Source organism: Colossoma macropomum, unplaced genomic scaffold, assembly GCF_904425465.1.
Source record: "Colossoma macropomum unplaced genomic scaffold, Colossoma_macropomum, whole genome shotgun sequence".
NCBI classification, from domain to species: domain Eukaryota; kingdom Metazoa; phylum Chordata; class Actinopteri; order Characiformes; family Serrasalmidae; genus Colossoma; species Colossoma macropomum.
In genome coordinates, this window is record NW_023494805.1 from 31,221,361 (window position 1) to 31,249,298 (window position 27,938).

At 38.4% G+C, this 27,938-nt stretch overlaps 1 protein-coding gene across 1 annotated transcript; it reads left to right on the forward strand.

Moving 5' to 3' along the window:
• mmp14b (matrix metallopeptidase 14b (membrane-inserted)) lies at window positions 1-27,683 on the forward strand. Its single transcript, XM_036596518.1, has 10 exons — window positions 1-578; window positions 15,096-15,244; window positions 17,081-17,203; window positions 17,552-17,859; window positions 19,287-19,448; window positions 19,543-19,706; window positions 19,796-19,934; window positions 21,185-21,335; window positions 21,417-21,532; window positions 24,089-27,683. Exons 1-10 carry the CDS (start codon window positions 480-482, stop codon window positions 24,592-24,594), a joined length of 1,917 nt encoding a protein of 638 aa, XP_036452411.1. The 5' UTR covers window positions 1-479; the 3' UTR covers window positions 24,595-27,683.
• The last annotated feature ends 255 nt before the right edge of the window (window positions 27,684-27,938 follow it).

Consider the following 27,938-nt stretch of genomic DNA (forward strand, 5'->3'; position numbering starts at 1 on the left):
GAGGGTTTTTGGGGGGCTCCTTGTAGAATAGAAGGTCTGCCAGGAGCACCTTTATGGAGCGACCACGTCAACAGCTGAGAGGGAAGTGCTGCAGAGAAGGAAAACCATGAGATCAGAGTGAAACAGGACTGATTATAACTCAAAGTACTAAAGATAACCAGGATAAAGAGGAAGACAGTATGACTTTTCACTCAGTCCTTTCCTTTTTTCCCTCTCAGTGATGGAAAAGAATGAGTTGGGGGGTCAAGTTCATGCAGTGCAGCGAAAAGCTATGCAAGATTTGCCCGTTAGCAGATTCGCCTTTTTCTCTTATTGATGTAACCGTGTTTCTGAGAGGTGACTGGAGCGATAGTTGTCAGTAAAAAGGGTTTAGACTGTGCTTTTTTGCCTGGTGGTGATTCTTTAGCAGCTCGAAAAGAAAGTTTCTGGACACCCGGGTGAGACGTTTCCTTAACGGAGGAGAAGGTTTGCTCCCAATCATGGCGGTTTGGTCGGATGGACTCACAGAGCTGCTGCTCTTCCTCTCCTGTTGGCTCTGCGTTCATGGAGATGCGCCCAAACAAGACATCAAACCAGAGGTGAGCAGGCTTTTTCCGGCTTACTGTACTTGTACAGAGACACGAAGCTGAAGTTGTCTTGTTTTTCGCCAGCTACTGGTTCGAATTTTCCCGTTCCACCTTAAATGGTGCAGCAGTTCCATTCAGCAGTCCTCAGGCGCCAGAATGGAACTGCTGCACCATTTAAGGTGGAACGGGAAAATTAGGGAGAGCTTTTGTAGAGGTGAAAATAACCTACTAAAGATACCAATACAGATGCAAAAAGATGTTCAATTTGTAGACTCAGTACTTTGTAAACCTCCTTAAAGGGAAATTCCACCATTAGAGAATCTTGTAGGTTCTGATGTCTTTACAGTGGCGGTGATAGGAACCAGGTGTCAGGATGTCTACAACACATTTTATTTACTATCCAAAACCACCACTGAACCTTGTGAGTTTTTATATGTAATGTTAATGATGGTAAAATAGTCATAAAACTGAAAAAAATCATTTTTGAGGGACTATTTTACGTCACAGCACCTTGCATGTATCCCGCTGCCATGAAAACATTAAAACAAATGGATTCAAGTACATTTTAACCCAAAACATTATCACAGAACTATAATAAAACAGTGTGTCAGACATCAGGCAGCATATATCTACCTGTTAAATGTAATAAATAACTTTCAGTGACGGAGCGTTCAGAGGCTTTAAACTCTTCAGATGTCTGGTTCCCATCACCACCACTGTGAACGATTATCATGCTGCAAGTTTTTCTAGAACGAAGCATTTCACTTCAGACCACTCTCAATGACTTTGTTTACATCTTATACATTTAATTATATAGAATTTTGGAAAAAATGGTGCAGTTCCCCTTTAAAACTGCTGTGTGAATCGTTGTAAAAAGTCTTTTGTTGAACGCCTTTGTTTAAAGATTAAAGGGAAATTTGACCAGTTTTTCAAACATTCTGCATAAATAAGTCTTTAAGATATACAAAATCATTCAGGGTGATTTAAAGTGAAATGCTCTATTCTAGACACATTTACAGATTGAGAATTGTTCACACTTGTGGTGATGGGAACCAGACGTCTGAGGTGTGTAAAAGCTCCTACACAGAAAGTAAATACAGAAAATGCTTCTGAATATTTGTTTAATATTGTTTTACAATAGGTTTGGGATAAGATTTTTGCCTAAAACGTATTAAAGCTTACTAAAATGTAAAATCCATTCATGGAGGAGAGGCACATGCAGTGCATTGTAAGGAAAAATAGTCCCCAAAGGAAAGTTTACCACTGTTTTTTAAAATATTAATAATTATCAATTTTGCACATAAAAGCTCATGACATGTGTAGGTTCACTGATCATTTTGACAGTAAATAAAACGGTTGCATTTGTGTTGTAGACAATGCAACCCCCAGTTTCTTTCACTGCTGTAAAGAAACCCGAGTTGATAAGTTTTTGTACAGTGAATCATTTTAAAACACTGAATGATCTCAACCACTGAATTATGCAGAAGTTTTGAAAAGTTACATTTGCTTTAAGCTTTAAAATGAGCTATTTTGATGATTAAAAATAGCTAATTTTTAAAGTTCGTAGCTTTAAAAAAAAAAATAAAAAAAAAAAATATATATATATATATATATATATATATATATATATATATATATATATATATATATACACACACGCACACATCTCAATAAAGTGATATTTCTAATGCGAATACTGCGTCAAAAGATATGCAAAAATGTGGTGTTGACTGCCTAGTCACTTTGTCTTTGACGTTGAAAGTCAACAACACCTTCACAACATCACTATCTAAGACATGTGACATCTGCATTAGCCAAAATTATTTCAGTATATGACAACATAACTATCCTCCATCAGCCAGGAGACAGTTTGCCACAGTGGCACTGTGCGCTCCTAGCTGCTTTCTGATCTTGTGACTGTGAAGTAATCCTTTTGTTGTAAAAAGTTGGAGTCATGTGAGAGGAGAGGGGTAGGAAGATGCTGAGTGTGCAAGGATATGGCCAGCGAAAGGAGGAGATTTGCCGCGGGGAGGCGAGAGTGCCGTCCCACTCCCCGCCCTTAAGCTGAGGATCCTGACATCTGTTCTGAGTTATGATTATGGCCACAAACAAGGGAAAGAGATCTTAGCTGAGTGGAAGGCTTCAGCTAGAGGTAGCCTATGTTTTCTCTCTGCTTATCACTCTATCTAAAGCATATCCTCCTTCCAAAGAGTCATACACGCTTGTCTTTGAACCTGAGTGATACCTATAATATATCGCTGTTGCTGGAAGAAAACCTCCCATGTCCAAAATGATGACTTCACAGGAGAACTAAAAAACCTATGTAACATTTAATGTAAGTCAATGGAACCAGACTTTTTTCCAAGTCATTTTGGGTCAGTTCTTTTAGTCCTTTCATCATAAAATTTGTATACAATGTAAAGGGTAACAAGTATTTTCAAATTATGTCAAAAACTGAAAAACGTAAAAACTGGGGATACGAGGTTTTCTTCCAACAACAGCGATAAACAGAATTCAAATCACTGTGTTATTATTCGTTTACAAATCCCCATGTTTGAATATCCTAATTTGTACATCAATCAATTCACAGTTAAATTATTGTATTAGGGTTTTATATCCTTTCCCTACACTCTCAAAGATGGAACCATTGAGTTCTGTATAGAACCATTTCATGCTTAAATGGTTCTTTGCGTGGTAAAAGGGCTCTTCAGATTGATGGAGAATGTGTAGTATAAGGTTCTATATAGAACTTTTTTGAAAATGATTCTGAATGGTACCCAAAGGGGTTCTTCTATTGTTACGATGTCAAGCTTGTAACAATAGAAAAACCCTTTTTGATGCTATATATACAGCACATTCTCCATCAATCTGAAGAACCATTTCAGCATGCAAAGAACCATTTAAGCATGAAATGGTTCTATATGAACTGGTAGTGCTAAATAGAATGATTACTTTACTAAAGAACTCTTGAAGAGCCATTAAAAGTGTAGTAATCATTTCGATATTTGTCTTTTTGTATTTCTCATAACACAAATGTTGCCTAATAATTCAGGTAAACTTATGTACACATTTCAAAATCCTGCTCCTGGTTGTTCCCATGCTGGATATGAGGAGTTTCAGTACTGTGGCAATTGACACTGTTGTGGAAAAACCTAATAAAAAAAAACTTCCTTTTTTGTTGTTATTAATGTTTTTGCATAATTTGAACATCCAGTTGCTCATCATTCTCTGTTAAAATTTCCCAGTGAACAGACCAATAGAAATGATCCAGAATTACTTGGGAAAAAAATCTGGTTACCTTAACTTCCATTATAGCTTAGGAATGTTTTTCTTTCTCCTGTTAAGTCACCATTTTGGAGATATGACAGCAACAATGTGCAAAAAAGGCATTCAGTGTGTAGAATCAGCTCTTTGTAAAACCTCTTGACTGAAAAATTCAACAGTAAGAAAAGTAACCTCCAATGGCGATTGCTAAGCTTGGATGTAGGGATGGGCAGTATGACAGTACTTGACTGTTATTGTGATATACATCAGGTTTTAAAGAACACTTAACAAGAGCATATTTCAGCAAAACAGAGCATAATTAATCCAGTTAAATTGGATTTGGTGCAATGCACTGTGTAAAGCAGTGAATGGAAGTCATTGCGTTCATAGTTTTTGATAATATTTTTAGTACTTTTTCTTTTCTTCTGTTCTAACTTATCAAAGCTCAGCATATGAAGTATCAGGATATACATTGTGTATCGCGAAAATGTCCTAAAATATCACAATGTAATATGTTGGCCATATCGCCAACCACTACTTGGATGATTATGTAAATTTAAACATCATTTAATTATTACGATAAATGTTGTAAACTTGATCCAAATTCAGTGAGTGTTACCGAGCTTTACCACATATCTTGCGTTCTGCCAAATGGAAAAGTAATTACCATATAATTACCAACTGAACTAGCTTTAAAATTACTTAATAATTCATAACGTTAACTGTATTCTGCACAGACATGGTGCATATAACACTATTGACGCTCTTGCATTAGTTTGCTTGAAAACCAAGCATCCTTCTTGGACAAGCTGGTCCATTGTACTCTCTACTGCGGAGTGGAACTGTACTGGAGTTTCTTTGTTTAATATGCATTTTCCCCAGAATACATTGCCAAACTAAAAGTCTTTCCTTCTGGTGTTCAAGGGTCAGAGACCACCCTTCATTTATTGCATTTCCAGTCAAAACAGTCATTAAGTAAGTGTGTTCAGTCTTTGTCTTTATTACAGCTTCCATTCTTGTCAGGAGATTCACTTTCAGTTTTTCAAAGTAATCTGCAGGGATATTTTTCCACACCTGCAAAGTTCACAATCTCATTAATCCCAAATTCTTCACTGATGTGAAGCCTGATGAGGCCTGGACTCTGGACTGTGGCCAGTCTATTGTTCTGAGAGCACCAGCAGCTTCTTTGTTTCATTTGACAGCTAGACATTCTTTCAGACTCTTAACACTGAGTTATCTTCTCACAGTGGAAGGATGGATAGAAACACCTGTGGATTATTTTGAATCTGAAGCAAGAGAGGAGCTTGATTTTTTCAAAGATGATAACTTTAAGAACTGCTTATCTGATGGTGACAGTTTTGGTGGTCTTCCAGGTTGTTAAGAGTCCCCTTTTCTTTGAACTCCAGTTTTTGAAATTCCTCTTTGTTTTCTCATTTTCCTTTGATTTTCTTATTCAAGTGGATTGTCTTAAATACAATCTCCTCTGAAATATCCTGAAAAATGAATAATGGCCATTTTGACTGGAAATTAAATGACTGAAGGGTGTTCTATGACTTTAGCACAGTACTGTAATATGTGTAGTTTAGTAGTTGGTGCATTTTCTGCAAGTGCATTTTTTTCTATTATATACTTTTTTTTTTAGCTAACCATAGATTAGAATGACTGTACAAAAGGACATGGTTAAATAAAGGTGAAGCAAAAAAAGACAAAAGAACTTGCCTAATATCTGCGCTTATGTACAGTGGGGTCCAAAAGTCTGAGACCACATTGAAAATCTGGGATTTTTTACGTTTAAACTTGGAAACAAAAACAGAACAATTTTGAATTTTGAAAAATTAAAGCAAAGAAAAGCTATGACAAGTAAAATAAGGAAGAAATATTGAAGACTCTGCACTATTTCTAGGTCACTAAGCAAATTCAGGCACTATGTGACATTCACCATGTGACACTGACCATGTTAAGATTTATTTTTAGTCTTCTCGATCTCCTCATCCAAGGCTTTTGCAAACACATGGAGTCCATGCAGCTCGACTGCACGCTGTCATTAAAGCAAAAGGACGGATCAAATACTGAGAAATTCTGAAATTCATGTTCAGATTTCAAAGATTCGACATTTCAGTCAAATTGTCACGCTAATAATAGAATTTGTAACAAAAATCCTTCTTTTAAATTTGAAACAAATGCAAAATAGCAGCATTTTCATTAGTGGCCTCATAATTTTGTCCCCACTGTATATTATCACAGTACTCAATAAGACCAATTATCTGACCAAAACTATCGCTAGTGCGAGAACTCCGTCTGCAAACAGTCTAAATTTGAGTCACAGTCCATTTTTAAGCTGCACTCATGACTGGGAAAATTTCAGCCGGCCGGTCACATCCTGTGGTAAAGGACAAGAGGAAGTGGCCAGGGTTTTTCCTCATATATTTGAACACCTATATCCTGGGAACAGATGTTTATACCACACCAGTGGCTAGCAGAGGAGGAAACGGCAGAGGATGGAGGGAGTGGTTTTCAGAGAAAAGTGCCCCAAAGAAGGAGGAGAGGATGAATGAAAGCTATTGAACCAAGAAGAGGTGAAGAATAGAAGCCATTGTGTGTCTGAACTATGATGTCATTTAAGAAACAAAAGGGAGCAGACAAATGACGGAATCAGAGATCGCTTAAGGCCATAACTGTACATCATTAGCTGCTTTGGGCTTACTTCATCAGTTAAGTCAGGGTTTAAACACCACTTTACTTAGAGATGCTCTGATGAGATCAGCCGAGACATTGCAGAGGCCTTCAGAAACACTGAGCACCACGAGAAAATGATATAGTATTACATGTATTTAACATTTAAATTTTTTTCCTGAAAACAGAGAGCGTCATAATTATTGGTACCTTTAAATTAAAGGGCACTTAGATTTCTTTAGGAACTAGAACTCGCAATGTCTGTAATGCAAAGCCATTTTATTTCTGACCTAAAATGACCAGTGAACCTACACAATTCAACGTGCACTGTTGATAATGGTAAAATAGTGGTACATCTGAAAAAAATATGTTTTGTTTGCCCTGCAACATGCTGTCCATGAATTTTCTTAACAAATGTATGTTTTACATCAAAACCTTCTCAAAACTATTGTGAAAAATGTCACGGGCATCAGGCTGTGTTTTAGTAATTATTTCCTGTAAGGGAGCTCATACACTTTTAAAAATAAAGGTTCTGTGCAGGTACATTTTGTGTTCATCAAGGTACAAACAATGTAAATGTACCCTCAGAGGTACAACAGTGGTTTTAAGGTCCAATTGTGGACCTTAAATAAGTTTTTCCAGGTGAAAAGTACATATTTGTACCTTTTCATAACCTGATGTTTTAAAACAGAACAATAAAAGAAAAAGCTTGGGGTGTGTGGAGTCAGTACAAATGAGAAAATATAATTTCAAAGGATTATGGTACAGTTATGTTCCCTGACTAGAGATGTACCCTTGAGGGTACCACCCCAGTGACAAGAGGGGAACTGCCCCAGCGACAGTTTCATACCTTTATTTCTGAGAGTGTAGAGGCATTAAACCCCACCACTGTCTTCGATTCTGACTCGTTAAGTTTCTCTAGAACAGAGCATTTTACATCGAACCAGTCTGAAAGACTTTGTTTACATCATAATGTAATAAGAATAGAAATTAATAAGAGTTTTTGTTGTTTTGTTCTTGTATTGCTGCACATTGGATTTGAAGTGAATCAGTGACTATGAAGTTACAGTGCAGAATGCAGCTCTAATCCAATGGTTTTCAAGGCATTTTGGTGGATCATTGAGGTTAATGTCCTTCTATACACTTGAGAGTTTGTCCTGGCTGTACTCTTGATGAAGCTAGTGGGTTGGGTCTTGTGGTAAAATATGAATAAAGTAATCTATTCTTTATATCCCCTGGGCCGCTCTCGCGGCCGTCATCGGGGCCCGAGCCCGTCGCTAATTTCCTCTCCCACCGTCCTCGTGGGGTTCAGCCACCGCCTTCCTGCCGGCTCTCGTGGTTTTCATCGAGGCCCAGGGGACAATTTTTCCTTTTAACACATCTGTGCCTACATCTACAAGAGCATTTTTGATATGTTCAGTAATTGAAAATGATTGAGAACTGTTTGGTTATTCAGTAATCTTGTCTTCCGAGGTTTACCATTGTCCCATCTCACCAAGCACAGGCTTCTTGATTAAGCTTCAACTTCACAAAACCTTGCTTCCTCTGTTAACCCAGGTTTACAATCTCCAGCAGTCTCTGTGCACATAACTTAGCAGGTTAGGATCCAGCTTACGTTGCCCTGGCGATGTAGCTGGGTAAAAAGTGATCCATGATCATGAGGCAGAAAATCCACGGTTAGAGCAAACTTAGCTGGCTAAGCAAGAAACCTGGTAATTTGCCGTTGCTAAATCCACTGGTACATTCTTGCTTCTTAAAGGGGTACCCGACTGATTTTTCCAAATTCATGTCCGATTCAGTAATTTAAGATAGAAACAAAGTCATTCAGAGTGGTTAGATGTGCAATGCTCCGTTCTAAAGCCAGAATTGTTCAGAGTGGAGGTGATAGAAACCAGACGCCTGTAAAAGCTTCCTCACAGAAAGTTATTACGTGAAGTGGTTATAAATACGTGCCTGATGCCTAAAACGTAGTTGTACAATAGTTTGAGATAAGGTTTTGAGCTAAAATGTATTTTTTATGGTGGAGAAGTACATACAGGGTGTTCTAAGGCAAAATAACCCCCAAAGAAACCCCCAAAGAACTTTTTTTTAGGTTTGCCACTATTGTACCATTATTGTACCATTATGAATATGCGAGTACTCAAATGCAGGAATGGAATTCATATTTAACAAAAGCCTTTTAGCAAACAGTTGATTTTGTAGCACGTAATGTTTTGGCTATGTCTCTGTTACTTGGAGTTCCCTAAGAGCTCTCATTCCTACACGGTTCACCCAGTACGTACCTTCAAAGTAAAGCTGATAGTCTGCAGTCTTATCATACTGCTTACGCACTTCACTGTATCTCTAGATTCCATCAAGTTCTGGCTCCTTGCTTATGGACATTACCTGTCTAAGTAACGGGACTGGGATGGACAGGACATTTTAAACCCTGACAGTGTGGCTAGTGAGGCATTTTTCTTTTGGGATCTTGATGAATTTCTTGGATTTCTGTCCTGCAGGAGGATCCAACAGGGTCAAACATCCAGGGCAGGGTTGGGCAGCTCCAGCCTGGAGTGCAACACTGAAATTAACTGATGAGTTGAAACAAAGTTTGTTTGAGCAGAGAAAATCACCAGACTCTGATTGTCCAGGGCTGATGTTTGATTTTTCAAGAGTTCACAATAAGGTTCTTTGGTGCATTTCAGTCCCTCTTTTCAAACCTGGTTTGCCTTCAAAGCCTTCAAAGTGGCTTTTTGGTATGAATTTGGATAAAGGTGGTACGTTTGCAGCTTGGGAGTCTCAGTAACCCCAACATTTTGGATACTAGAGATCCTTGGAGATTGTTTTAGCCTCTCGATTATTCACACTACGAGTTGGTTCGAAATACATGTCTCCTCTTCCAAGTAGGTTTATTACTTCTCCAGCTGCCTTGAACGTCGTAGTTATTTCCGTAGTAGGCACTGTATTTTGGCCTGTAGTACAGTGTGTGATTTCCCATCTGACAAAAAATCCATTGTTGTAATAGTACAATAGTACCAGCACTCTGACTAAGAAAAGGACTATTTTATCGTAGCCAACCTAAGGTTAGGTGGGCCAGGTGCTAAAAAAGCTTGACTTATAGCTGCACAAACAACAGCTGGAGATCTCATGCACATTGCCTAGAAATATGATTATATTATATCCTCAGCCGTCTTCCTCAGAGAGCTCAACCACAAATATTCATGGAAAATGAAGCATCATTAAAATCTTCTGAAGCAAGGGTTTAACCTCAAGTGTTTTTCAAAATATTTTGATTTAAAGGCTTATGACTGAAGACAGATAAAAGTAGTTGCCTATGTATGGATTGATTTCCAAAATAAAGATTATAGATTCGACCCTCTACTGCACTTACTATAAGAGTAATTTTTTAAAAAAAACTTAAATTCACTTTTCTTGCATAAAATGGTCATTGATTCATTTTTTCAGACCTGAATATTAAATTCAAAAACTTGTGTGCAGGGGTCCTTCTGGAGTATGTTGCCTTGAGGCAACACTGTGCGACAATGGAATGAAATGATATAGAGCCGTGTTCCCTGAAGTGATGAGAACTGGCTTGTGACTGGCCAAATCCATTCCACTGTGGCACAGTGTTGCTTCTAGACAACAAACATTTCTGCAAATTCACATAACAAAAAAAAAAAATGTTAAAAATGACGTTAAATGTGCCCACTAAGAGATAGTTTGACCAGAGTACATGCTTTTTATTGACTTACTAAAACTCTTCCCTCTATTTTAAACCCTGTCGTTGTCTTTAAATATGTATAATGCTAGTGTAAAGTGAGAAAAATTAGTTTGTTGCCCTGAGGCAACATAATGCAATAGAGGGTTCAAAAAGTTGAAACACCCACCCAGCAAGTAGTTTTCTACTTCTTCCAGACTGTCTGAAAAGCATTCCAGGTGGCTCCTCATGAAGCTGCTTAAGAGCATGCCAAGAGTGTGCAGAGTTACTTTGAGGAGTCTAAAATTGAGATTGAAGAAGAGGAGAAAAGGTCTGAGTGTTCATCCAGTTGTCAGGAGATGGTAAGTTTGATCCCCAGTGATCTCTCAGGTGTCCAAGACAGCATAATTGGCCTCACTCTTTCTCTCCATCTGGGTGAGAAGGATAGTCTTTCCCCTCCCCCATCACTCAGCACAGTGCTAGCCAACAGAACAGCAACTGTTAGCTGATGATTTAGCAGTTAATTTTCTCCTCCAAGCGTGTTGAGCTGTCCAGTGATATGGCAGCAGTCTGAAAAGATGCAGTGGCACGTCACGTAAATCTGAGGAGGCACATGGTAGCCTTCGCCCACCCAGATAAGTAGCATTGCATGATAGAGGAAGCTTAACCAGTGGGTGCAAATCGGCCATGATTAAAATTGCAGGGGAAATTGGGTGAAAATAAAATAAAAACGGTGCATTAGTCATGCAGCTTAGTGTGAGGTTTCCCCATGATGTCAGATCTTACAGAGCCCTGTGTGGGAACCCTTAGGCCTTTCTAGGCCTAATGATGAGACATCATACATGTCTGATTTTTAGTTCATTTTTATTTAACATAATCATCATGCTTGCTGTATTTAAACTCCAAAAGTATTATAGTAATCCTTGTCTTTCATTGTTAAGTTTTGGTTGGAAACAAAAAGGTTAAATTCTTGAAATGCTCAATGGAAATTATCCCATCAGGATTTTTTTCTATGTGGTATCTAGGTAAACAGAGCCAAGCAAGCTCACCCATTAGTTGAGACTTCAGGAGCTGAACTGAAGGCCTAATATATCAGATTAAGTACTAACAAAACCTGACAGTAGAATCAGCCAATCACATTTGATTTCCAGTGGTTGGAACCAATTTTATGTTGGGGGGGAGGAAGCTCACTCTATGTTTTCTGGAAGTTCTAGATATGTCACAAGTTCTAGATATACGTGGCAGCCTGAGCAGTGTGTTTCGATCTGTTGTTAGTAAAGAAAAACAGTGGCAGAATTGGCAGAACTCTTAACTGAACGAGCCACTGTGAAACTGCAACAAGGTAAAATCTAAGTTAATGGCTGTTACAAGCTACAAATATAACTTGGAATGTGTTTTACAAGCTTTAAATGTTTGTGTTTAATGTAAAACAGCCAAAAAATGGTCATGTGAATTGCTATTAGCTTAGCACTAACATAGTATTGGAATTCATTAGGGGCACTAGCAGAAATTAGAATTATCACAAACGTGTTTTTTTTCTCATTTTTTCGACAAAGGTTTGACATTTAGGTTCACCACTGCTCATATGTGGGTCTCCCAAAACCAACAGCTTTTTATGTAGTGAACTTTTCCACATTTTGTTATTTATATCACAAATCAAATCATCGCTTGAATGTGATTGAGGTGCTGTATCCACTAAAATAGGTGCAGGATCCAGTCTGGGAGGTGCAGGATCCAGATTTGGCTTGTTTGGGCGTGACTGACGCACCTTTTTTCCTAGTCCTTACAAGTCTAAGTAATACTGTCTTCAGGAAATCCCCTGGAAAGCAGAAAGCAGAGCTAAAATCTTTATTTACTTATTCATTTCTCTGTTTTGTAGGCTGATATCTAGGTCTGTTGCTGGTATGGTGCTGATGGGGTTAGTTGGCTGTTGGGGTTCATTATGGTAACTTGAGTATCTGGAGTGCATTTTTTTGTGAGGCTGCCTTGGATATGATCACCTCTCACTCGAATCTTGTTTTATTCCATTGGCTCAGAGAAAATGGAACATGTGAGTCATTTTTTCCCCGCAATTTGGTTGTCTTTCTTTCACCGTCTTGGATATTAACTAACACACACGCAACAGTTTTACCACATGCAGCAATGAAAACAATGTACTTGAATATAATGAGAGTATAGTTTGCAAAACTATAATTAGGTCGTGTGGCTATTACGAAAAACATGGGATTCATTTGGAGATGCAAGGCAAAGTAGAAGAGGACTGCAAGCAACTGTGCCCTTCCCAGTCTTTAAAGAATTGTTCCATTGCACAAGAAGTTGAGGTTTAGCCTCTCAGTACCCATAAGTACCCAGCTTGTAAATCTGCACTGCATGGGACAACATCACAAACTAGAATTGAGCAACGTTGAAACCACTGACATTAACTTAAAGGTGAGCTCATCATATTTTTCTTAATGTCTGCAAAACCAAATGGTCAAAATGTAAACAGAGTCATTCAGAGTGGTTTTAATGTGAAATGCTCCATTCTAGAGAAATTTACCAAGTCACAGTCGTTCACAGCGGTGGTGATGGGAACCAGATGTCTGAAACGTTTAATGGCCTCCAAAAGCTCCCTCACAGACGGCTACAGTACGTTTCATGATAGTTTTGAGAAAAAGGTTTGGCCTTTTTAGACATTCAAGGTGGAAAAGTACATGCAGGGTGTCGTAAGGCAAAATAGTACCAAACGGAAAAAGTTGCCACTCTTGTATCATTGTCAACATTACATATAAAAGGTCAGAAAACACACGAAGGTTTACAGTTGTTTGTACAGAAAACTATACAAATACAACACAAAACTAACGTTGCAGACATGGCGGCCCCTGGTTCCAATCACCACCACTGTAAAGAAATGAGGAAGTTTCTACGAAGATTAATTTCTCGTCAACAATAAATGACTTTGTTTACACCTCAACATTTGAATTATGCAGAAATGTAGTAATTCAGTGTCCCTTTATGTGTAGCAGATAGCCTTATGTTGAAGATTGTTGGTGTGAAATTATATTGATGTCTTTTCCTGACGATGGAAAATGGCCTGTTTTCCCCTTATATGGCTATAGCTCACTGGGTTATTATTTAGGTATACTGAACTGAGGAACTGCTAATATGTGCTAATTGTTTCACCTTTTAAATCCAGAGATGTTCACAAGTTGCTTCATGTGAGCCTGAGTGCCGTTTCGAGTCTTTAGGTAGAGTTTTAGTTTAGTCTTGTTATTCGCTGCAGGCATTGTACAAAAAATGAACTACTACTAAAATCCTGTCAGGTTCAACATGGCTTCAAATAACAAGCCTTTCATTACAGAAAAACCTTCAGTCTGAAGGACAGAACTGAGGCGCTACACTCAGTAAATGCAGTCTTTAAAGGGAAAGAGGCAAAACTAGAAATGCTTAGTTAGTCTGTAGTTTGTGTAGCTAGTATGCTAGCATAAAATCTATCCTAGCTAAAGTTTTATTAAGCTTAAATTTGTAATTTACTAAAACATTAGCTTCAGAAGCTTCAGCTAAATTAGCTATTGCGCTAGCTAGCATACTTGCTGTCCAAGCTACATGCTAGCATGACTGTTATACTGTACACAAGTGTCTCTAAATGAACTAAAGGTAAGACTTACTCACAATACTGGAAATGTGTTCTTCAAACATTTATTTAGGATCCTAATTTATCATTTTTACACCACTCTGAAGTTTTATGTCTTTAGTCCAAGTCGAGTTGTGAGTCCCATTTGTAATTAAATCCACCTCAGACCTTGTTTGTGACAGAGAAGAGAAAAGCTAAAGTATTTTTAAAGCTTGAGGTGACTTGGTCATACGCTTTATATGTGATGAAGAAGGGGCGAAAACATAGGTTTAAACTGATCTGAAAGGGGTGATGGAAGATACCGGAATATGTCAAAAACGACAACACGGCTGGGTTTTTTTAGCCTCAGTAGAGTCCTATAGGCAATCTGGAAGAGTTCCCCACCAAAGAAAGCATCTAGCTAGCAGCTGAGCAGTGATTAAAAACAGAAGAGAAAGCAATCTAGCACAAACTGTGCCGATCAACAGGCAGAATACACAACGCTGGAAAAAGACTGCCCAGCACAGCGCTGACGCCAAAAACCCCATAAAAAAAGCTGCACATTTTCCAAGTAGGGCCATCTCAGAGCAGCTGTGGAAAACACTGGAGTCAGCACGGGTCAAAACACTTTTAATACCTCATTCTAGGTGAATTGAGGCTGGTAGTTTAAGAACTATCAGTGAGCAGTCATTCCAAACAAAGTATCCTGCCCTCTCTAATCGCAGGTCAAATGAACTTTCACTTTAAAAAGGCCAGTAGATTAAGTGGAGAGTATTCCAGCTTATGACAGTGGAAAACATCACAAAGTTATGCCCACAGAAAACGGCCCACAGTAAACCAGTTGATATTTTCACCATTCATACTGTAGAGTGTTGACGCTTTTGTTCATCTAGAAAAGATTCTCTGTTACTCTCAACATGAGTCAAGTATACCATGAACGAATTTTATGGTGAACTATATAAAATTTTGAGACACAATCAAATGTTTGTAGTAGTTGATTAGTTTATAACAGGTAATTACAGCTGCACAGTTTAATGGAGTTATGGAAAAACTGGAATTTGGGGGGAGGACCATGCCTGAAAACTGCTTCTCCTTCCAATCTAACGTCTGCCTTTCTGTTTATGCCCTCAATTACTACTTCTACTGTATGCTCTGAGCTTCCTGACCAATTCTCTTACATCCCAGATGAGTTTCTGTGGGTGCTTGGGCGAATCAAGGCATTTGTGTCACCTAAAATACATACATATTTGGTCAAAATAATGTAGGCCAAGCGTAGAGAGAAATATTTAACCGCCATGTGCTGTTCTGTTTGTCTTTGCTTTAGGCCTGGCTACAGCAGTATGGTTACCTGCCTCCAGGAGATCTCCGGATGCAAGCAGCCCGCTCCCCTCAATCCATTTCCTCTGCAATCTCTGCCATGCAGAGATTCTATGGCCTGACCATCACCGGAAACCTGGACCCCGACACCCTGACGTGAGTAAATAGGATGCATAGCATACTTTTATTCCTTTTGTCAATAAAAGTCTATTTGTATTCATTTATTCACGGCCTTACAAAACCTTATTGAATGATTTTGATTCTCTTAGCTCTGTTAATACAAGGAGAGGAGAGGACTATAAACCATCATATAAAGCACTCTTCTCCAGAAGTGTATGTGGAAACTAGGTTGTACTAGGATGGAAATGAACAACTATAATCTCTAGAATCACTGAAAAAGTCTAGAGTGATTACTGTTGTTTTGGTCTACTATTTAAATTCAATAACATAATTGAGTACATGGTGAGCCACAGAGTGAATTACGTTGACTTTAAGGCTGCACAAATTATCGTAGGAGTTTCTGCGATTTAGGGCTAAGATGACAGAACGGATCAAATTGAATTGAATGTGCAGCGCTAGAGTAACATAATTAGATTGTGTCTGATAATAGAGTAGTGGTGTGCTATTCTATGCAGGCAGCAAAAATGACTTAACCACTCTGCTATACAGACACTTAAAATGCATGAACACTAGCACAGATCAAAAAATACTCTGTTCTTAACATCTAACCTGTAAAAACACTTAAAACGTGGTAACTGTTTTCACTGAAAGTGTTGTGTGTATAAAAATGTAAATGTCAATGTAACAATATTTTGTAAGTCATTTTGGACCACTTCTATTGGTCCATTTGAACAGAATGTAAAGTGCAGCTGGCATTTTCAAATTATGTTCAAAAAAAGACCCTTTGCTTTGTGTTAAATTTTCATGCTGAACAGACCAACAGAAATGGTCCAAAATTACTTGGGGAAAAACTTTGTTACATTAACTTGTTGTGATGTAAGTAGTTATTGGGATTTCTTTTGTTTTGCATTTTGAATTAGTTGAACTAATTAGATAGATCTTTTTAATTGCACAGCAAAATCAAGTTCCAGTCTTGCTGCACATACAGTCAGAAGCATCTGCTGTAATCATAATTTGTCACATCTCATATGGTCATTGCAATGTCCAACCGCATTATAGGACAGTGCATTTTCTGTCCATATAATTCACCCCTAATTGATATAGGATTTACATCCGTATTGTAATAAAAATGTATTTCTTTCTGTGACTTTACATGCAATAGTGCAATAACCTTTCAGCAAATTTAAACCATAATATCTCCTCTACTACAAAGTGATATCGATATGTTTTCTCAGACTTTTTACAGAATTTCTTGCTTCAACAAGCTGTGAAAATAAATATAAAGTTCTAGCACGCTTTTGTTATAATCCTAATAGATAACTATGGTGTTTTGTTTTTTTTCTTTTTCTGTCTTATAGTGATAAAACCTTCTCTATTCCTTCTAGTAAATGGGAGGGAGATTTAGGTATCCAAATGAATGACTCCTTGAATGAATGAAAGGCGTTTTTTATGTATATACAAAAAAGATCTGTAAGTTGTAGAAATAAACTTATTCAGTATAACGATACTAAAGATTCTGTTTTACTTAATATCAACTTTTTAGAATGGGATCAGTTAATTCTACCATTTGTATTGTACTTAAAATGTCATAGATGACTTTGCTTTTGACATCTGGACTTACTGTGAATGATTATATGTTCTTGGAACAGAGAATTGGTTGAGGTAAACTAGATTTTTTTAAACGATAGTTTGAATTATTGAATGTGTTTTGAAATGTAAGTTTTTTTTTTTCCTCAGCTCTCCTTTTCCGTGTGTATTACATTGTTTTGTATTTCTGTGTGTTGTTGCTTTGTGATTTAAATGGTTTTGTATGTGCGCAATAATTAAAAAATAACAAAAGGGTGAGCTCATATGTTGAATTATGTTTGGCAGGGCAATGAAGAGGCCTCGCTGCGGCGTTCCAGATAAGTTTGGAGCGGAGCTGAAGAGCAATTTGAGGAAGAAACGATATGCTATCCAGGGACTGAAGTGGGAGAAGAAGGAGATCACGTACTGGTAGGAGACAAATGCTTCTGCAAATGAGTTGAATTGAAGTCATTTGAACTATTGCTGTTAAACAGTGGTTTGGTGAGCTGAAAACCCCCGATTTGGAACCAAGTATAGAAAACGCTTCCCTCACTTATGGAAAAGTCATTTTTGGCGTACAGTACGACCCATTCCATTCCACTTTAGGTTTGGTCTGGCCAGAATTTCTGTGCTAGTTGTCTGTAATGTAAATCACTTTCCACTCTCCTTACTTCTTTTTTTCCCCTCTCCCCTGCCATATCTGTATCGTCCTTTTTCCTATGGCCTACTTTTTCGTGATTGCCTCTCCAGTTGACCCGTTCTTCTCGTTTTTTTCAGTATACAGAACTACACCCCTAAGGTCGGGGAGTACGAAACCCACAACGCCATCCGAAGAGCCTTCAAAGTGTGGGAGGGTGTCACGCCTTTGCGATTCAGAGAGATCCCTTACAGTTATATAAAGGACAAGACCTCCGACTTCGCAGACATCATGCTCTTCTTTGCTGAAGGTTTCCACGGTGATGCCAGTCCGTTCGATGGCGAGGGAGGGTTCTTGGCACACGCCTACTTCCCTGGCAATGGCATAGGAGGAGACACGCACTTCGATGCTGCAGAGCCATGGACGATTGGCAACCGCGATCTGCAGGGTAAGAGAAGGGCTGTCAGAAAATTGACTGAGATGTTGTGGTTCTCTTGGAATTCCCTTTGTTGGAACCTGCTTGTGTGTGCATGCAAGAAAAAAGATGGCAAGTCTCAGCAGGGCTCATGTGTTTGGGTGCAGTCTTTTGGCTTTAAAATAGCCTTAATGTTCAATTCCATTGTTAGGTGCGTCTTAGATCATTCTGACTGCAAACAACTTTTTAAACCTCTGAATGGGCGCTTTTAGCATTTTCACCCTATGTTGGTTTCTGAAGCAGCTAATTATGTTCCAATCTAAGCATACCACTCAACAAGGCTGTAGAGAATAGCTGTCAGTCTTATCGAACTAGCACGTAATCAACTTGTGTAGAAGGCATCGATTCCTCCCTTACCATGTAAGGCTTTAGCGTTAGCTTTTCTGAAAATATAGCTCTTCCCTTGCTAATGCCTCTCCCTGTCAGACTGAAAAACTACCAATTTAACCCACAGTATCTAAAATCTCTTGGATTTGTAAGAGCAAGGCAGAATATTTTTGTATAATAAAACATTTTCAAATGTCGTACAAGGATCTTTGTTGCCCTCGGTGCCACAACTCCAAACAAAAGCAGTCATACCTAGTATTTTATCACTTCATACCCAAGCACACATCACATACAACATGAATCAAAGCTATTTCAAAGAGTAGAGGATGCAAATTTTAAAGTAAACTGAAGTCTTCACATTTGCATGTTTACATCGATGCACTATGACAGTGCGACTCGACTCCATCTTGTTAAGGAGGGCTGTTCGAGTCCATAATTTTTGGAGTCGACTCCAGTTCAGATTCCAAATGATGGGAATCGATACAGATGATTCCACACAAAAATTTTCTTGATTCCAAAAAATCAGAACATAGGGAAAGGACTTCAGATTTAAGTATTTATGCTATAATGGTGTATGGTATGCATGACAAGGGGTCTTGACATTAACTTAAAGTGCTACCACCTCAGTTATTGCTCAGGAGTATTCATTCATTTGGATATTTGAAAATTTGCACAATAAAACTGGGCATCTGAGATGTGGAGTAAGTTTTGTTGACTGATGTATATACATTTGTAATTACTTGAACTGTAAAAAGTCAAAAATGCAACCAACTTGTAACACAGAATTTGGTGTGGAAAAACATCTTCGCAGATTTCTTTAAAAAACTGAAAGCAAGTGTTTAGTTGTCATGGCTCCTGATACTGAAAATTAAATGTGTATTTAATGGCCACAGTTACCTGCTTACAGAAACCACTGGAAGTAGCACCCTGAGGATGTGAATTGGACCGTTACAGTCTTTGTTAGGCCTTGAGACGTTACATTTTGGACAGTTTAACTGTTCAGTGTTATTGCTCAGTGTGGTGCTTTACATGGTCCTACATGCTAACTTGTGCTACTGCATTCTGTCTTTCAGGTAATGATGTCTTCCTGGTGGCTGTGCATGAGCTGGGCCATGCCCTGGGCATGGAGCATTCAAACGACCCCTCTGCCATCATGGCCCCTTTCTACCAATGGATGGACACTGAGAACTTTGAGCTTCCAGAGGACGATCGCCGTGGAATTCAGCAGCTCTACGGTAAAGCAAAACAGTAGATTTCCTGTGTAGTATTTAAATCATGTATCAGAACAGAGTAAGCATTAAGCATTTGCTCTGCCTCTGTTTCCTCCAGGACCCAACCCTGGTGATCGTTCTCGACCACCATTCAGCCCCCGTACCCCTTTCCACACCCCCCGTCCCACACACTCTCCACGCAAACCAAGCTTTGCCCCCGATGCCTGTGAAGGCCACTTTGACACCATTGCCATTCTTAGAGGAGAAATGTTTATTTTTAAGGTATTTAAGTATGATTTTTGCAGTTATATACAGCAAACAAGTTTGAGTGTTAAAGTTTATCTGTAAACCTATAAATGTCTTTGTCGTAGGATAAATGGTTCTGGCGTGTTCGTAATCACCGGATTATGGAAAATTACCCCATGCCAATTGGACATTTCTGGAGAGGTCTACCCTCATCGATTAACGCTGCCTATGAGAGAGAGGATGGAAAATTTGTCTTCTTCAAAGGTAATAGTTGGTTTTGTAACTTTATCTAAAAATGGTGTGGAAAGTTGACAAGCTAAATAGCAATTTAAAGGGCAGTTCCAATGATTTTTAAAACACTTCTGCATAAATCAATCATTGAGATGAAAACAAAGTCATTCAAAGTGGTTGGATGTGAAATGGTGCATTGTAGAGAAACTTAGACTGATTTTACAGTGGTGGTGATGGGAACCAGGGGTCAACATGTATACAACGCAAATATATACATTTTATTTGCTATCCAAAATGACTGGTGAACCTATACATGCCAGCTGAGTTTTTGTTTGTAATGTGCAGTGGGGTAAAAAGTCAGAGACCACATTGAAAATCTGTGACTTTTCAATTTAAACCTGGAAATTCACAACAGAAAGTTTTAGAATTTTGAAAACAATTACATGAAAAGTTATGACTAGTAAAATAAAGAAGAAATATTTAATATTCTGCCCTATTCCTAGGCCACTATTCAAATTTAAGCACATTTGTGGCATTTACCATGTGAAGGCCTTTGTTCAAAAAGGTCAGATTCTTAGTCCTTTAATTAAGGCTCACGTTCTGACGACTCTCAGAAGGAATTGAGTTCCTGGACACATGCCAGCTCAAGTGCACACTGTCATTAAAGCAAAAAGGGAACATATCAAATACAAAAAGAAATCTAAAATTCATGTAAATACTTAAAAATTTAACCTTTCGCTCTAATTGTTATGCTGATAATGTAATATATAATGAAAACATGTATTTAATTAGAAAAGAATGCAAAATAGAATCATTTTCATCACTGCTCTCAGTTTTGGACCCCACTGTAGATAATGATACAACAGTGGAAAATCAGAAAAAAAAGTTTTCTTTAGGGACTAATTAACCTTAGAATACCCTGCATATACCTTTCCACCATTAATAGATGGGGTAAAACCTCATCTCAAAAACTATCACAAAACAATGTCCCAGGCATCAGACAGTGTATTCAATACCATTTTATCCAACACCTAATTTGAGGTAGCTTTTAGTGGCATTAAACACCTCAGATGTCTGGTTTCCATCACCACCACTGTCAACAATTCACAGTTTTTCAGCAATGGCTCATTTCAGATCAGATCATTAAATGAGATTATTTACATCTTAACTATTTTAAAATGCATACATTTAGAAGAATCACTGGGAATCCCTTTCTAGTATTTTTTTAAATAGTTTTTTTTCTGACATGTAGCAGTAATGGGTGTAATTCTCTGTGTTCTCAGGGGACAGGCACTGGGTGTTCAGTGAATCAAACTTGGATTCAGGCTACCCAAAAACACTGAGGGAGATGGGCAGCGGCCTTCCTAAGGACAGAATAGATGCTGCCCTTTTTTACACTCCTACAGGCAACACATTCTACTTCAGAGGGAACAAGTAGGTGTCTTGTGTTGTGTGTCAAGATAAGTATGACATGGTTTAGAGCAAAGCATGTTGATATCATCTTTCTTTTCTCAGATACTATCGCTACAATGAAGACTCGCGGTCAGTGGACCCAGACTACCCCAAACCTATCAGCAAGTGGCAGGGCGTCCCCGATAACATGAAAGCTGCTTTCATGAGCCGAGACCAAAGTAGGAATCTCCCACGTTTTCTTTTCTTTTCTCTTCTTTTTTTAACCACTCAAAAGTTCACCAAAAAAAAAATCAAATGAACCCAGATTCCTTCTTACCCCAAATGTAGTCGGTCAGTGAAGACTGCAGCACTGGAGCTAGGAGACTAATGTAGCTAAAAAGTATTGAAAGTCTGTGTTACCTAAATGTTTTTGGGTGACATAGACTTATGTTCTATTAAACTTGTAGTTTCAGGGCAAAAACTACAGAAGCAAACTTCAGACACTAAACATCTCTCAGCCAGTCAACTACATTTGGGGTAACAAAAAAATTGTGAAATTTTGATTTTTTTGAACCATTCCTTAAATCACTATAATTTCCAGATGAACTTTTTGAGTAACTATTTTAGTTAAACTGGTGTTGGCATTTTAGAAAAGTCTGATATGGTTGCGTGATAAACTATTGATGGCAAAGAACATCACCACAGAAAGCAGAGCTACAACTATGGAAATGATCTTATTGTTAAATTACTTACTGAATTGATTTTCCGTATTTTATTTGTGGGTAAAATGCAAGTTCGGATTCTGTAGAGTAATACACCAAAACACCTAAAGGAATCGTTTAGCAAAGAAGTCAAATGTACACAGTTTTCACCCAGTATATGTTTGGTGTCCAAATGTTGCTTCTTTAGTGTTGTGGTTGGGCTATGAGGCTAACATTACTAAGCACCACTAGAAGCCAAATGTCACCCAAATCTTCTCTGTAAATACATCCCCAGAATTTCTCTTGACCCACTTAAACTGCATATGGTTGTGTAGACTTGATGTGGTTTAGGACACATTATGACTCACTTTGAGCTATAAAAATGAACAAAACTTGACCATGTAGCTGGGGGCAGCCATTTTAGACAGTGACTTCTGAGCGGAACCTGAGTGGCCTTTGTGCGCACGTCACACTGGTATATGAACACTACAGTAGATGATCTGTTTATTAATAAAGGTTATTCTTGGTTTTTCAAACTGAAGAGGTATGTTTGTTAATGAAAAACAACAAAATAATCTGGATGTGCCTCCACATGAAGGGGAGATGTAGACAACATCTGTTGTCTAAAATGGCTGCCTGCAGCATTCAGCTAAATTCAGTTTTATTCATTTTTATAGCTCAAAGTGAGACATACTGTGTCCTAAACGGCATCAACAAGTTTGAGCTTAATAAACAGTTGGGTGTGGTTTGAACATGTTGAGAGAAGTTCCATCTTAGGTGATTATTGATTTCTATCGTTAGCAATGTTAGCTTCATACCCCCAGCATTAAACTAAAGAAGCAACATTTGGGCTTGAAACATGTCTTGGTTGAGCAACGACATCTGGGTTAAGTAGAAAACTGTATACATTTGATTTTTCACTGAACTATTCCATCTCTAAACCTTTTTTTTTTTGAAGGGTTCCTTAGGCTGGCTCTAGCCTTTTGGTGTCCTTAAGCAGGATTTATCTGGGGTCCCCCATCGTTCTAGCTCATGTTCTGTAAAATTAGAGGGTAGTTAATAACAATGAGTACCACAAGCTCTCTAAGTTACATACATTTATAACTGGCTAAGTTGTGTATTTCTGATGACAAGATGCTTATTTGGGCTCTACTAAGTTACAGTTTAAATGACAGAAAACCTTCTTAGCATTCTGGATCCAGGAGTCTGTTTAATGACACAGTATTTATTTCCCACTTACCCAGCCAACTGTAAGCATAGTTCGATCAACTCTGGTGGCAGTGGCAACAGCATTGCTTATAAATGCTTTACTTTCTACATATTTAGGTAGTATGGTTCCTGATTTCATATAATCGTCATGCTTTCATGTGCACACATGGGAATTAATCCTGAGTATCTAAAAGTCTGCACAAGCTTAATCACAGTGTCTAAACCTGGATTAAGCATAGACTGAGTAAACCTGGATTAACAGAGAAAGTTTGTTAACTGCTGTTGTAAAACAGCTTAACTGTGACTGTGTTTGTTGGGCTTTGTGAAGCTGAAACGTTGAAAGACTAAGTTGAGCCCGCTTCATTAGATAGACCCCATATTGATGAGTTTTTGTTGCCCAACTACAAGCCAAAGCATTTTCCCCTCACTCAAGCATCTTAGACAACAATGGTACAATAATAACCCAAAGTTATTAACATCCACACATTGTTAGAAAGCCCCCTGGTAGCAGCTGCAGATGTCACTTATTTGCTAGTAGCCGCCTCTGCCGATTCTGATACTGAAGTCAGTCAATAATAACATTTACTGATATAAATGAATATAGTAAAAATAAAAAGCAACATAAAACTATTTGAGTTTTTTTAATAGTGCTTTACTGGCTGGTAAAGTATGATTGTCAGTTGTCAACTGTGAATTGTCAACAATGACTGTCAGTCTTTGTCACATTTATTGAACAGCAGAATTTGACCAAGTCTTAATAACATAAATATTATGGCCAACACACATATCAGTTGGGTCCTAATGTAAACGTGATGAAGTGATGTCAAAATGCCTGTGCAAATACAGAATCCTAACAACGTCATCTCTTGACTTTTACAATCCCAGGTTACACATACTTCTACAAAAGCAATAAATATTGGAAGTTTAACAACCACCTGTTGCGAGTGGAGCCTGGTTACCCCAAGTCCGCCCTCAGGGACTGGATAGGCTGCCCAGATGAGGACCCCAAGACTGGCGGTGGTGGAAGAGGTGGTGGTGGTGGTGGCGGCAACGATGGCAGTGATGGCAATGATGGCAGAGATGGCAGTGATGGCAATGATGGCAGAGATGGCAGTGATGGCAATGATGGCAACAATGGAAATGATGGCAATGATGGCAGGGACCGTGAAGAAGAGAAGCATGAAGAAGAGGACAAAGTGGAGGAGACGGAGGTGATCATCGTCAAGATGGACAACCCTGCTGGTGGCGGAAGCAGTGTGGCAGCAGTGGTGGTGCCAATCGTGCTGCTGGTGTGCATTATTTGCACGCTGGGAGCCTTGCTCTTCTTCCGGCTGTACGGCACTCCACGCCGTCTGCTATACTGGCAGCGTTCTCTACTGTACAAGGTTTAGAGAGAGAGAAAGGTGTGAAGAGAAGGTGACCAAAGAGGACGGCACAGGAGAGGAGGACGAAGAAGCGTTGGAAGAGCAGCATAGCAGTAATTCAGAACAACGAAGTTGAAGCCCTGGCTCTGAGGTTTGTAAAACGATTTTGGCACAGTTTCCCCAACTGAAATCAAAGGAATCTGAATACAACAACTGACAATCAATGACATAAAGAATAAGATTTACCAGTGGACTCTTTTGTAGTAAAAAAGTCTGTTTGGACCATTTGCTATTTTGGATCTATAAGGTGTTTTTTTTGTTTTTCAGGAAAATGGGTTTTAAATTACTGATTTGTGATTTTGAAAATACAGTTAAAGATTTTGGGTTAAGAATTTTATACATCAGAACATGTCTTATAAACAATGCACCTCTATGCCTTACGGAGTGACAAGTTTATCCTCAAAACATACAAATGATATCTGTGTATATATTGTTCAAATTAAAGGTGCCAAAAAGGGATATTTGCCTAATGTCATAGAAGAACCTTTAAATGGACAAATGTTTGTAAATGAGATGTGTGAGTGTAAAGAACCTCCACATAATGTAAAGATTCTGGAAAGAATCATTGAAAAACGCATTGGTCTTATAGTCAGGAGGCTGTGAGTTCAATTCCCTGCTGATGTGTAATTAGCCTCTTAGGATGAGGAAGGGATGGTTCCCCCCCATCAATGCTAGCTTACGTGGTCTGTAGTCAGTACACTGCCGATTGACGTTCTCCTCTAAGTGCAACGAGTAGTTCAAATAGATGCTTCAGGTGTCTTGGAGAAAGCACATGCTAGCCTTCACCCTCTCAGCCTGGAAGCATCATGTGACAGGAGGAGACCTAAGTAAGAGGCTGGGAATTGGCCACAACAGAAGTGAAAAGGTCCTCCACACTCATAAATCTCTTTCAAACAATGGATTCAAAAGGGATTCTTCAATGGCATCATTTAAAGAACCCTTAGAGGCACCTTTTTCACCATACAATATTAAGTGTTATAATGCAAAACAAACTAAAATGGTTGTCCAACCTAAGTGGCAAATGTAGAATGAGCTTTAACCATCACAAGATGCAGCTTTGTCGTGAAGTTAAGTACATTTACTGCATTTGGCAGACGCTTCAATACACATGGACTTTCAATTTGATCATTTTTTTAACACAGGTAGGCGAAGATAGTGTTAGGAGTCTTGCCCAAGGACTCTTATTGGTGTAGTGTAGGGTGCTTGCCCAGGTGGGGGACTGAACCTCAGTCTACAGTGTAGAGGGCAGAGATGTTGCCCACTACATTGTACCGACCATTATAGTGAGTAGGCCTCTCGTGCTTTCATAACATCTTAGCTGATGATTAATTGGCATATAAATAGCTTAACATGGGTAATTTGACTGATTAGCTGTCAGTTTTTAGTATCTCACAACCAGGTAGGGTGGCAACCAAATAGCCTAGTGATTGGAAAAGGGAGGTAGCAATCGGAATCCAAAGGACTGACTGGATATTCCTTTGGGCGAAGCACTTAACCCCGCCACTGCCCCAAATGGCAACACCGCTGCTCCCAGACTGGGCAGAGTTAGGCCGCAAAATGACAAATTTCCCTTGTAGGATAAATAAAGCACATATACTAACTTTGTGTTTTAGCACTAATTGGAGCTCGAGTTGTTTTCTCATGAGGCTCATGAGGTCCTTGTGCTTTCATTTATTTACATGCATTTGCCTCAACCCAGTGAACGAAAATGCACCCAGTTCACATTCTGTTTGCTGTGAAATAAACATGGGAAAGCTAACAACTGTGGAAAACACTTGCAATCAGCTTAAATACTTGCAATCAAGCAATTATGTAAGATAATGTAAGTGTGAGAGGCCTACTGTTGAGCGCCTGTATCGTATCAAATACAAGGAATTGTCATAGTTTTAAAATATTGTTGACACACTTACCAAAAATCTTATCCGTCTAGTTTCACCTTTCGATTGTAACTTAACTTTTCCTTCCTAGCTTTATCCATGTTTTCTGACCACTGTAGTGTAACATATGGCTATCAATTCTATATGTAATGATTGATATGATAACATCTAAAATTGTTTTCTGAGTCTTTATGATGCATGTTGTAATTGTAATGTTTTCAGTTTTGTGCTAAATACAGTCCCAGTGGTATGAAGCAAAATGACAAATTTTAGTGTTTTTATAATTTTACTTCAGCCAGACTTTTAAGAAGGGATATGATATTCCTTTCCTTTGCTCCCACACAATTCCTTCTTTCTCCTCTCCTTTGGATCCACTTGTACTCCTTCTAGTCTAGCCAGTGACGCCAGCTCATCGCTGTTTGTTTGCCTTTTAAACTGTCCTTACCTAGCTGTGGTTGTCTGTAAATTCTAGTCGGTGATGTTCAGATGCTAATTGTTTATAAGGGGACTTTCCAAAATCACCTCATGTGCAGCCACCTAATTAGACCACTCAGCAAAGTTAGCATTTCCCCCCATTATATCATCCTAATTAATCCAGTGGTGTAGTTCTCCAGCCCCATGTTAAAATCTGCACATCAAAACTTCACCCACTATACTAGGACCTTTAGACGCCTGCATTAGAAAGTTTGTGTTTGTTTGTTTTTGTCTGTGCCTTTCAGCAATATCCCTTAATATCGTACTGTACCTTAGATTGTTATTATTGATAATGATGATGTCATTATTATTATTATGACTGTTGCTATTATCGTTATTGTTGTTCTCCATGACTAGAATGTGTTTTGTTATTAACATTGTCATTAAGATGTCCTGCTGGACAGGCAACAAATAAATGTAATGAAGTGGCTTTAATTTGGGGAAAGTGAAAGGGTGGGTTTGTACTTCTGAACTTAGGAAAATGAAATAAATTCAGGATGTGAAAAAAAGAGATCTCTGCTTGTGTTAACTCTTGACTTATGGTGCTTTGACTTTTGGGATTCCAGTTAATGAAATCAGACAATGATAATGATAAAGGTATTTTAATGATAATAATGATCATTATCTAACATGAACCAATAACATTGTACCTGTCCATTGTGCTGTTTTTTTATAATTTTTTAAAATAAATAATGTTTTTTTATACATTTTATTTGCTCCGACATGTTCTTTATTAGGCTGTTTTTGGTCATTTTGGGAGATGTTGGAAACAATGTACCTGAAATTGTTTTTGTTTGTTCTTCTTAAGGGGGGAAGAGGGCAGTCTAGCAGTACACGTATAGGAACTGTAGTGTAACTCTTCCTTTTTTTGTTTTTTTCCACTTTCATTCTTTATTATGGCAATTAAAAATGCATAAAAAACACTGTCTGAGCATAGAAATCATTATAAACAACAAAAAT